The sequence below is a fragment of the Microtus ochrogaster genome, chromosome 2 (genome assembly GCF_000317375.1).
Source record: "Microtus ochrogaster isolate Prairie Vole_2 chromosome 2, MicOch1.0, whole genome shotgun sequence".
In the NCBI taxonomy this organism is placed as follows: Eukaryota; Metazoa; Chordata; class Mammalia; order Rodentia; family Cricetidae; genus Microtus; species Microtus ochrogaster.
Window position 1 is genome coordinate 38,643,813 of NC_022010.1, and position 12,165 is coordinate 38,655,977.

The following is a 12,165-nucleotide window of genomic DNA, read 5'->3' on the forward strand; positions in this document are numbered from 1 at the left end:
GAGAGAGAGAGAAACAGAGTGAGAAAGACAGGAAGGGAGGGAGAGAGAGAAAGAAAGATTCTTAAATAAAAGTACTCAGACCAGCTGTATTTATGAAAGCCAAGGAAAGTCTAGCAATAGAAGAAGCATAGTAAATTTTGTGCTGTCATCCAATGGTATACCACAAAGCAGTTTTTAAAAGTAACGTCTAATATTTATACCAATGTGGATACATTCCAGACAACACGGTGAGTAAATCAAGTCCTGAAAAAGCAGTATATGACTCCAGTACAAGTCAAGATTGAACAGGAGTGATTGACAGCAGCTGCTGAGCTGTATGCTTGAGTGCCATACTTCATTGACATCACTGTGTTTATCCATGCCAATAAAATGTGTAAGAGAAAGAGAAGTGGGGTGGGTTTGCTTACAAGATACTATGTCCCAAGCAAATGAAAGGAACTTTAATGGATTTAATGGGAATATGTGAGAAAGGGGGAAAAAGGACCTCAAATTTAAAGCTCCAATAAATGAAAAGCCTGGACTTGGTGGTGCATACTTCAGTGGCTCTGCCTCCTCTCCCTTAGTGAGTTATTAGGACACTTTGGACTATATAGCAAGTTCCATGTCAACTGGGCTATATGCTGAAGCCCTGTCTCCAAAATGACAAATAAATAATATTTCTATTTGAAGTAGGAAGTTTGCTGACATAATCTTAGGCAGGAACTGGCATCCATGAAAGTAGAGGTAAAATCATATCCCTACTAAAGAACTGCCAAGATAGGTAAAGATGCAATGATGGTTTGAATGAAAATGGCCCCATAGGCCATGGGAGGTGTTGCCTTGTTGAAGTAGGTGTGGCCTTACTGGAGTAGGTGTGGCTTTGTTGGAAAAGGGTGTCACTGGGGGTGGGCTTTGAGGTTTCAGATGCTCAAGCCAGACCCAGTATCTCTCTCTTCCTGCTGCCTGCCACGATGTAGAACTCTCAGATGCCTCACCAGCACCATATCTACCTGTGTGCTGTCATGCCTCCTGCCGTGATGACGAAGGACTGAACTCCTGAGCTGTAAGCCAGCCCCAATTAAGTGTTTTCCTTTATAAGAGTTGTTGTGGTCATGGTGTGCATTCACAGCAACAGAAACCCTCACTAAGACAGATACTTGTAAGACTTATTTCTGAAGCTGGGAATATCTTATTATCAAAATACCCACCCGACTACTTGGGAGTCTGAAGCAAATTTCTAGTTCAAAGCCTGCCTGGGGTACAAAATGAATTCAAGGCTAAACTGGGAAACTCAGTGAAGCCCTGTCTCAAAATAAAAGTCACAAAAGGTCCAGAGATATAGCTCAATGGCAGAAAGCTTGTCCAACATAAAGAAAGTCCTGAACTCAGTCTTTAGTATGAGGATGGGAGGAAAAGAAGAAAACTGGAGGAGGGAGAACGAGAGGGAATGCAGGGAGAATGGGAAGGAAGAAAGGAGCTTATAAAGATCTAAGCAATATTCTGAAGTAGGTGTTTTCCTGAGCAAAGAGGAAGAGAAGCGATATTTTTGCTTCCTTGACAAATGAGCCTCCTAGACCTTGGTGAGAGTCCGTTGTAAACCGCTTCTCAGCTTTCCCCAGGTCCCAAGTGGGATTTGAGGTCTTACTGAAAGCATTACTGCTTTACCTGGCATTCCTTTGTTTCCTTTGTTCTAATGCTCCCCTTGGCCAGTACTTTCTGATGACAGCTTATCATAATACATTTCCTTTACGCTAATTAATCTCAAGTATAATTTAATTTTGATGACTCTTCCTCCAAACAGGGTCACTGGATATTTTTTTCCTAACGATTTGTATCATACAACACCAGGAACGTCCACTAAGAGATGGAGTTTAGAAATGGGAGGGAGGAAAATAACCAGAGATCATTTAAATGAAGATATAGGGAAGGGGATGGGAAGATAAAGTTGTTCTTTCCACACAGTTCCTTGCAGACACTGAGTCTTGCCGCCTGTTACCCATGTGATTTCGGGCTTTGATTTCCTGAAGTCTGTCCCATCTCTCTATTCTGGATAACACTAGTAACACACCCCTGGGAGAGTGGCCATGACAAAGGGAGGGATGTAAGAGAGGTAAAGGAGACTCCTTGAGAACAGTGGTTTGTAAGAGCTTCAGCCAAAGGAGAGGTGGCTCAGTTTCTGGTTGCTGCACGCCAATTAGGGCTGGCAATGGGATCAATCTACCTTTCAGGAGGCGAGAAACCAGACCTGCCACCATGTAGTGGCAAGATGTCGGGTGACTCAGTTTGAGAGTTTTTCTCTCTAAACACCGCCATTCTTTGGTTTCTTGATTCTGACTAGAGTTCTGAATTTCAGACACCAGGAGGTAGCCCTCAGCTCTGACTGTTTTCACTAAATCCAGGACACAGAACCTGGGATCGCGAGTGACAACGAAGTACACGCATGCTGTTTCTACAGAGGCTGTTGCATATAATGTCATAGTTCACAGCCAAGGCTCTATGCAGGTCTGACAAGATAGCCCTGGTTCTTCATGCCACATCCCAGTGCCTTCTAGAGCTCTTTTCTTCTATTCCTTTCTCTACCACTTGCCAACTATGTCTTAAATTGGCTGAAACTTGGACTTCTCACGTAAAAAATGGAGCCACTTATAGAACACAACAGAAACAGTTTGGTCTCAGTTAAAGGCTGAGCATGTGTCACGAGACAATCAAATTCAAATCAACTCCATTACTTAGGCAGCTGTACAACTTCGGAAACCCATGGCACATGTCCTGGTGCCTCCCTTTCCTCCTTCATAAATGGGAATAATCAATAACCATCTTCTGCAGGTGCACCGAGATAGTAATAAGACAACCCAGAAAGCATGCGCCCTGGTCCCTGCGGCGTTTTGAGCACTCAGTATGTGTGGAGTTAATATCGTCACGGCTGCTACACACTTCAACAATACTTCCGCAGATTAGCGGCTAGTTCTTCTGAACTCATTGTAGAATAATTTGGCCACAGGCAACATGCAGAACAAAATGTTATTTCTAAAGGTGATTGATCCACTGGCTTAAGTAGATCTTTTACTTTCCCCAAAGAGGACAAGTTGTCAAAGTGAAAGTCAAAGACAGGCCCCAAATAACACTGCTTGCCTTTATGGTCTATGAAACTGGAGGAAAGGGCTTGAGGGAAGACCAAATTAATTCAAAGATTAGCTGAATGTAGTAACTACATACTAAATCATGAACTCACACATATACAGTGTAGGAGATAGAAATACAGCTTGTGTAAGGAGAAAGCAACGTAATAGAGCATCCTGCCTCTGAGGCTTATGCAGTGCGATCCCGTATATCTTCTATTACTTAACTGAGCCCCACTTTCCACAGGCATAAAATGACATCTGATGAGGTACAGGCTTGGAGAAAGCACTTCTCACAGTCCTTCTTTGTTCTCACACAGGTAGCTCCTACTCTTGCCAACAGAGGAGGATCCGTGATGGGTGAGATTCCCGAGGGAAGGAATATTCGAGTGTCGGGACATTCCTGCTGCTGAATTTTTCACTGTGTCTGGAATAGCAACTGACTAGTTTCCACGGCTTTTTTATTCTTGTCTCCCGTTCATGGCTATGGCCATCTGAAATTCTAGGTTGGATATGCACAGCTGTCGGCACAGCAGTACATGGATGAAGTGCTCAGGAACGAAGGCTTTATTTTACAGTTTACAGCACATTCCCTCCACCTTACAGCGTCATGGTACAGAGTTACTTACTGATCCAAGACATAGCAAAAACCCTCTCCCTACTGCAGTTGCCTTCTGGAAAGAGCAGTGACAGTTGAGTTTGCTTTTGCTTCTGTTTGTGTTTTGCTTGTGGTTTTCTTTACTATGACGTGTCTGGCTATTTTATGGGCGAGAATGTTCTGACTGTCTTAGAACATTTCTCTGTGCAAACATCCTGCTTTAGTCTCTTTAATCAAGGCCGAGGACATCAGTTTCCTTCTGGGAGGGCAGAATTCACAAGATGCTGTCTTTTCCTTTCAAGCACCAAGCCCAGCACCACCTTTCTGTTTATTAACAATTCCCCATGTGTCTCGTCTGTTTGGACACACCACATCACATCTCCTTAAATTTTCATGGCGAGAGATTCCTAAAACTCTACTCTCTTCTCTACCCATGCCAGGACATCAAATTTCTCTTCAATGTCAAGGCAATATTATGCACATTAAGTGGATCACGTTGGTGTGATCTTCATTCACAAGCCTTTTATCTCAATTTGGCTACATGTGGTAATTTATACCATCACTGAATACCAGCCTAGGCATATCTTTGCACATTATATCTTGCATTCCTTCAATGGACAGCACTTTTTGTAGGAAGAGGAAGTCTTTGTTTTATTTAGATTTGTATGTTTACTTATTTTTAAAGATCTGAGACAGAGATTTTCCCTCTCTGGCCTGGAACTTACTACGTGGACAAGACACTGGCTCAGAACTTTGAGTGACCCTCATGGTTCCTCATTTCTGCAGTTATAAGCTGAGCCACCACACCTAGAAGAGAAGGTCTTGAATCACATCTGCTTTTGCAAATATTTCTTGATTATTTACTTATCTGTCATTTAATTTTCATAATAGTCAGTGAAATTGGCTTTGTTGGTTATTTAAAATAAATATGATTTATATTTATAAATTATTCTATTTGTAGAACAACAAACTAAATTTTGGTGATGTGAAACAATTGTTAAATTGTTCAGCCTACTACACTCTGCCTTGTGTTTTGTTTAAGAGTCAGAGAGACCCTTCGGTCAATAGCAATGCCAGTCAAAACCCAGCTCTTAAAAAATAAATATACTGTCACTATGTTATGGGCATCACCATAGCCAACTAATTCTACCATGCAGTTATAAGCTTTTCATGCAAGTGAGGGGACAACCAGGGACACTTGTTGGTGAAACAATTGAGTGTAGACTGTAGGATAACAACATGCTGACAGACTAGCAGAGACAGTTTCTAGAACCAATGTTTGCTCTGCCTTCAGGCCAGGGAACAAAATGAGATGCTCTCTGACAGGTCATGTGGGAAATAAAAGCATCACTGTTCAAAGGAGGAGGCTCAGAAAGTTTTTGGATCCAATTCCTTGCTATGAAAAAGACAATGATTCTATGTTTGGCAAGTGGGAGTCCACTATGTGCTTCAGAGGGTTTCAGTCCTTCACAGGCCGTGTATACCCTCATAGGCCAACTAGCTTTCTAGTGCCACTTACTGACCTTAGCTGCTTGAAACAACAGAAAGTATAGAACGATGTATTCTTAAATCTTTTTCTGAAAGTGTATTTCATCATGAAAACCCAGGCTAAAAACTCTCAGCTCCTTCTCCAGCACCATGTCTGCCTGCATGCCACCCACCCCATAATGATAATGGACTAAAGCTCTGAACTACAAGGCAGCCTCAATTGAATGTTTTCTTTTGTAAGAGTTGCTGTGGTCATGGTGTCCACTCTCAGCAATAGAAACCCCAGCTAAGACAAACACTGAAGAAAACTCGGAAGTTTTCTCTTTAAGCATGGACTCAGCAGAACCAGCTTTATTTTTACTGCTCTGTCAAACAAACTGCTCCGAAGATCTCCCGGAACTAATTGTTTATGGCTATATAAACTGGTAAAATTCACTCTTAATAAAAATCAAACACTTCCCCTGCTGTTTCACACACAGCTAACCAAGCCTATATCTCTGCCATGCCTCACCATATACATTACTAGACATTTAAAACCAATGAGGCCTGTTAAGGTGTATCTACAGTATCTGTTCCACAATCCAGCCTAAAGGAACTTTTAATCTTCTTTCTATCCCTGATATTATCTCTCCTTCACAGTCATGTATCACATGGAGATGGATAAGCTTATTTTCATTCAAGTTGTTCAAGATATTAACTGGTACCACTAGGAAGCCAGTAGAACTACCTTTTATATTTGAATATGCACTTTTCAATGTTGATCCTTTGGCTGTCCTTTGAGAGAATGGGGGTATCCTTTAATGGGTGTAAGGAATGTACAACATTACGTGCAATGAACTATAGACTCGCATCTGATTTTTCATAGAAACTAATCTTCATACATTTGTCTCTATGACGGTGGCACTCAGGCATTTCCCATTTCCCAAGCTTTCATCTGAGAAAGGGGAAATAGATTTAACACAGCCTGTCTGCCTGCATCTTCCCATTTGCATATCCTAAACATAATGTAAATGAATGCCGTTCTTGTCATAGCATTTTCCATGTTCTGGACTTGACCCTCACAAAACTTACCTGGTAAAAGGGCAAGTGGTTCTGGTTTCAGACAACCAGCCAAGTCTAGAAAGATTTCCACACCATTTGATTAACAGCAGCCCGGATCCCCTGCCTTAGAGAAGTTCCTGTCTGTGGGACAATCATTACCACCATGCGAAATGTTATCCTTGTTATTCTCTGTCCTCCACGCCAGTCATTTTCTCTTTTTGAGTTGTTCCCATTTGTGATCTTGACAGCCAAGCAGTCAGTATCAGCACCAAAGGAGAGCACGGGGCACCATTTGTGAGTGAAAGTGATACTGGCGACCCTCATGTGGCCTAAGTGAAGACCATGCTCAGAAGCATGGTGAGTTCTCATAAACAGAGGATGCTGAAGGAGAGGCCAATGTGTACACAGTGTGCCTCCAGACCTGTCGGTACCACAGGAGATGAAGCAACCTGGGGATGATTTTCTCAACGATGGCAGTGAGTCCGGCTGTGATGTGAGCACAGAAGCAGCCAGCAGAGCCTTCATTCCCGGCATCCAGTCCCTAAAAGCTGCTGAAACCACAGTCCAGTACCTGACCTGAGGGGGTTTGTGGCTGAGATGATACACTTCAAGTTTCAGAAGATGACAGAGTCCCCTGGATTCTACCCCAGGATAGGAAACTTGTTAAAGACCTCACTTTCAAGTCAGTAGAGAAACAGAAGTGTGAGCGGTGTGTGACCCAGCGCCGGGCCTTTGCTGGTAACTGGACTAAAATGATAGATGAAACCTCTTTCCTGCTGGTCTTGCCCATATCTAAAATCTACCCAAGATAACTGTTGTCTCAACTTAAATCCATATTACAAATAAGAAGCCTGGGCTCCCTGGTTTACTGTATTTACTCTCACTGACAACAATCTGATGGGGCCAGTGGGGTATGAGTTGGTTTAGCAAAGGTATGTGGAAGACTTGTACTATTTTTGGATTGTGAGTGTCTGCCAAAAGTGATGTTTTCTGTCTTTTATACATTGTTTTCGCTTCCTATAGCTGCTATACATAAGCATTAAGTTTACATCACTTTTACAAAGAAAATTATAAACTATTTTAAATTCATTGTTCAACTTTAACAACCAAATGAAAAAAATCAGAGATGAACAACTTTATCTTGTTTGGGGTTTTTTGTAAGGTTTACAGGCAAGAATTTTAATAACACTCTTGCTTTTATATCTTAATTCTTCAGATACACTTAACAAATGTATCCACCTTTGTGGACAGAGATTAAATAAACTTTCTGATACATAAAAACTAAAACAATACATGTCATTCATTGAGACCGTCCTTGATTTTCTTATTGATGTTCAATAGAAGAAAACTCAAGAATCTATGTGCACATTCACACACCTGGTACAAACACATTTACACATGTATGCACACATGCGTGCACAAATGTACATACACACATGCACATGAAGGATCCCATGGGTCCCTATGTGTGGGAACAGAAACACAATGATGTCTTCATCAAGGTTTAGAAGGAACTGCACTGTGTTCCAGACTCTGGGATTCGCTGTTGCCTGCCTTCCTGCCTTTTTTACCTAGACTCTCTCAAACCAAAGTGGCAGTGGCAAGTGACTCTGGCTAAGTAACTGACCTAACAACCCAAGTTTAAACCCCAGTCATCCTGAGGCCAAGAGCATCCCACTGGGCCTTGTGATACAGTTAGCATGTCTGTGTTACACAGGCTTTTAGGACTGTCAGTGAAGCTGGGGGTTCTTCCAGAACACTAACAAGAGAGAAGAAAAGTCGGCCTGTGAATAGCGGAGTTGGAAGACGCACCTGGCAGAGGCACAGCTTTAGGACGAAGAAAATAAAGGGGAGAGACCCAATTAGAGCTGGGGTTTGGGAAGGCCAGCAAAGGCCTGTAAAGTTAGTGTGTCTTTCCTCCCAGTCACTGTGCTGGCAAAATGAGCCTGAGATCACCTGGACCGGTGACAGGACAGTGGGTGTTCCGTTGATCTACTTCGGAGGACTCCAGCCTGTGAGTGGGAGTCGAGAATGACGGTGGAGCTCAGCTCTCCAAGCTAATGCGAGGCGGTCTAGTTATGCTGAGCTCAGCAGAATAACCCCAGGCCTCCCTGGAAGAATTCCCAGGCCTTCTCCATCTGCTTAAGATTCTTCCTGGGTATGGAGTGAAGCAATTTATTATTTGCTCTAACAGTGTCTACTTTTCACCTCAGATTCTCTGGCCCGCTTGCCACAGATCGTCTACTTAAAGTGGTGTGTGGAAACAGAAGTCACACAGGGCCTGGAGAACCTTCAGGGCTGGGAGAGCAGGCGAGGAGATGCTGGAAGTTTCACTGTTCTGCAGCCCCCAATGCAAACACTAAGCCAGACCCAGGCTGACACGGATCTAATGGTTGTTTTTCTTCAGAAATTTCATTTCTACAGCATATGATCTAGCTCTTTGACTGTTGGACTAAAAACTCCAAACGTTTTCGACTTTCCTTCTCTGAACTCTACAGGTTCCACAGCACTGAGCAATGGACTGCAAAACAATGGTTTTCTGGAGCTGAGTCACAGATTCCTGGTCACCTCACCCAGTTACCCACAGGTTGGAAGAAAGCTTGCCTCTGTGCTGCCTGCCCTAGAGTAAGGTTTGCTGAGGAGGCTCCATGGCCAACCTCCCTCCCAGAATGCCTTGACGATGTAAGGTTATTAGAACACTGTTATTCCCAATAGTAATCCCAGTAGAGGTTTCTAGTGGACAACTCTATAAGTACTTGATCAACTGTAAAAAAAAAAGAAAAATAGAAAAATAGAAAACCCTAGCACCGGCCCATTCCCAGCCCTCCCAGCCCTCCCATTGCCCCTGTAAATGGGAGGACTAAAATGCCAAACGCAACACGCAGTTAGGAAACAGTGAACACAACGCGAAGCTATGTGAAAAACATCAGACCATACAGTGGTGAACGGAGAATCAGATCCTAGAGCGGGATGCTATCGCCAAGTCCAGTGAGGTACAGCGATGCCTCCGAGTGGGCTACCTTTGTCATTTCTAATTCCCCAGAAGCTCCAATAAGAAGTGAGAGGAAGCTGATAGAATTACCTTGTATAATAGATTCTATCCAACTCAATCTACCTGAAATATCGTTTTGACATGTAACCAATACAGAAATTATTGACAGCGTATTTTAGCTAAATTCTCTGTCTAACATGTCTTTTACACATAGAGGACCTTTCCGTTTGGATCAGGGCCTCTGTCGCACTTGAAAGAAAAACACAAAGTAGCCATCTTACTGCACAGTGTAGCTGTAGATGTAATTACTTACTAATAAATAAGTATAATTGATTAATTAGTTACCAATGTGATAAATAAGATTAATGAATAAGAACAGTAGAGCTACAGGTAATGATTTCTGAAGGGCTGAAGAGACCAGGTGGGAACCTGACCCCTTCTGATATAGAAGCCATGATTCTGGGTTCATTTCGGCCTCTGTTCGGTCTGTTGTCTCTTTGTCATTTTCTCAAGTCCTCCTCTCATTGCCCCTATCAGGGACACTGCTGGAGTGCGGACAGGCCAGAGTATAAAGAGTCAAGGAACGGGCTGGATTTCCAGTCTAATGACCTTGGATGAGTTACCTAATCTCCTTGGTCTCAGATTTCTTTTCTAAGTAATAGGATTAGCTCCTTCGGTATTGCCTTCTAAGGACTGAGTGAAATCATAAATATGAACTGCCCAGCATCAAACGGACACTATAGAGCTTTCAAATTTTTAGTGGCTATTTTTTTTTTTTTACGATTTATATAAGTTTAGAATGAGGGGCAGAAGGGAAAAAAGCAAGCAGAAAAGAAAGAGGAAAATTGAAGGTGCTGAAGTCTCGGACTCAGCCTCACTTCTCAGCACTTGGTGCCTCGAGTCTCCCTTGATCTCAGTAACTTGGTGACTTCCACCAGAGCACCAAGCCCAGGCTGTGCAGACAAACCAAGAGAAAAAGAATAAGAAAAGAAACTTCCTGTTTTCACCAGTCTGTCCAATGCCATAATGACCCAGGTGGCCAGGGGGAGAAACCTCAGTGAGCACCATGGAGGGGGACATACCCCCGTGACTCTAACAAGTGTCTTGGACACTTTGCACAGTCCACTTCTCACAGACTCTGTCATCCAGAGCTAGCACTTGCTTGGTTTTTGCAGGTTCCCCACCATGTTACCAGACCCATACCCTGCCGGGTGCTAGAGCTAGCACCATGGCCGCCACACTCTCTCCTCTACTGTCCCTGCAAAAACAGCCCTGGCCCACCTGTTGAAAGCATGAGCGGAGGGGCGACTCACCAGCTCGTTCTCCTCTCCCTCATTGAGCAAAGCCTGGTGGCCATTCTTGCTCTTCTCCATCTAGAGCAGCGTGTGTGGCTTCGTTCCGACTACTGCGTGGGGGACTGCGGGAGCCACCTGCACCGCTGTGATTCAGGCGCTGCTTGTCATCGCTGCTCCCAGGTGCTTACAAAACCCGCTGGCACCTTGCCGCTTAGAGCAACAAAGAAGAAAGGGAAGGCTCTCCACAGCCACGGGATTGGTCTGCTAATTTATCTGTTTGATGTGTGTTTTTTCTTCCTAGTGTTTATTTACTGAGCTACATGTGCAGTGCCTCCAGACTGAAGGAATGATGGGGTGTGGGGGGAGCTGTTGTACTAAAAAGTAATTTCACATGCAGCCCCTGAAAGTCCCCACCAAAGAACAGGAATGGCCACCGTGCTAAAAGGACAAGGCAATCCAGTCCCATATGTCTCCTGAGCGCTGCGGAAGCTCTGGAATTTAGAGAAGCTATGAACACAGTGAACATGGTCATGGAAACTGGAGGAAGGGGGAGTGGGACCCCTCCTGGAATCAGGGGGAAGAAATGGAATTTTAATCCCTGCTCTGCTGATGACACTGGATACAACACTTATAATCTGAGTTTCCTGTTTCTGATATGTAAAATGTCAATGGTAATTATAGGGATGATAGGAGGGTTCGTGATGATGTTTGTGAAAGGGCAAGTGTAGCTTCTGCCTCCTCCAGGGAGAGACAGGCAATCATCTCTGCCGCAATCATAGCGTTAATCAGGGAGAGGTGCTTTGGAAAATGAACTATGGAATAGCTTGATTCCACAGTTTACAAAACTGGAAGGGAGGGAGAGAAAGCAAGAGAACTGAGTACTAAGGATATATAACCTGAATTTTCCACCCCTGAATACTCACTTTTGAATTTGTTTTTCTCAAAGGAAGTAAGAAAATGGACCCATTCTTGGGTTAGTTAACTTGTCAATTTTTAATTAAGCACACACACATACACACACACAGAGAGAGAGAGAGAGAGAGAGAGAGAGACAGACAGACAGACAGACAGACAGACAGAAAAAAACAGAGAGAGAGAAAGAGATTTTTTTTTTTTTGCCATTTTCCTTGTGGTTTCTTGCCTCTAGTCCCCTGGAGGGAATCCTTGACCCTTTGCTGTGGGAGAAAGTTGACGAAGGTAAAAAGCATCACCCATTGCTTGAGTACACTCATGTGTCCTCCTCAACATTCAGGGCAGATCAAGGTAATTCCTGACCCCTGGGAGGCATCACTTGATGAGAACGAGCACAGGGTTGCAGCTTTTCATGTCAGCAAAGCGACTGAGGTGTTCCTTGTCTGGAAACCTAACGGTGTCCCAATGCTGCAGTCCAATGTCAAGTTCAGATGTGAGGATTTTATCAAGCCCCAGGGAAAGGCATGCATGGCACTCTTGGTCTTTTACTCATAATCCCACTGGTGTTTCCTGCTGAAGTAATATCAGGTTTGTGTCTGGGTGACATGACTAAAATGAAATGTACCAGTGAGTCATGGCTTGTCTAAAGTGGGTCCAGGACTGCATCTAAATAATGACAATAAAGATAACTAACGGCAGCTGGAGGGGCCGATTGTCCTGGTATTGAAAGTTTTTTGTTGT

The 12,165-nt window shown here is 43.5% G+C and overlaps 1 protein-coding gene across 1 annotated transcript in view; it reads right to left on the reverse strand.

The window, feature by feature from the left end:
• The window catches only part of Atp13a5 (ATPase 13A5), a 122,618-nt gene extending 111,746 nt beyond the window's left edge, over window positions 1-10,872 (reverse strand). Inside the window, exon 1 of the mRNA XM_005344790.3 lies at window positions 10,531-10,872. Within this exon, the coding sequence (XP_005344847.1) occupies window positions 10,531-10,590 (60 nt within the window). The 5' untranslated portion in view covers window positions 10,591-10,872. The remainder of the gene's footprint in view (window positions 1-10,530) is intronic.
• Window positions 10,873-12,165: the final 1,293 nt, after the last annotated feature.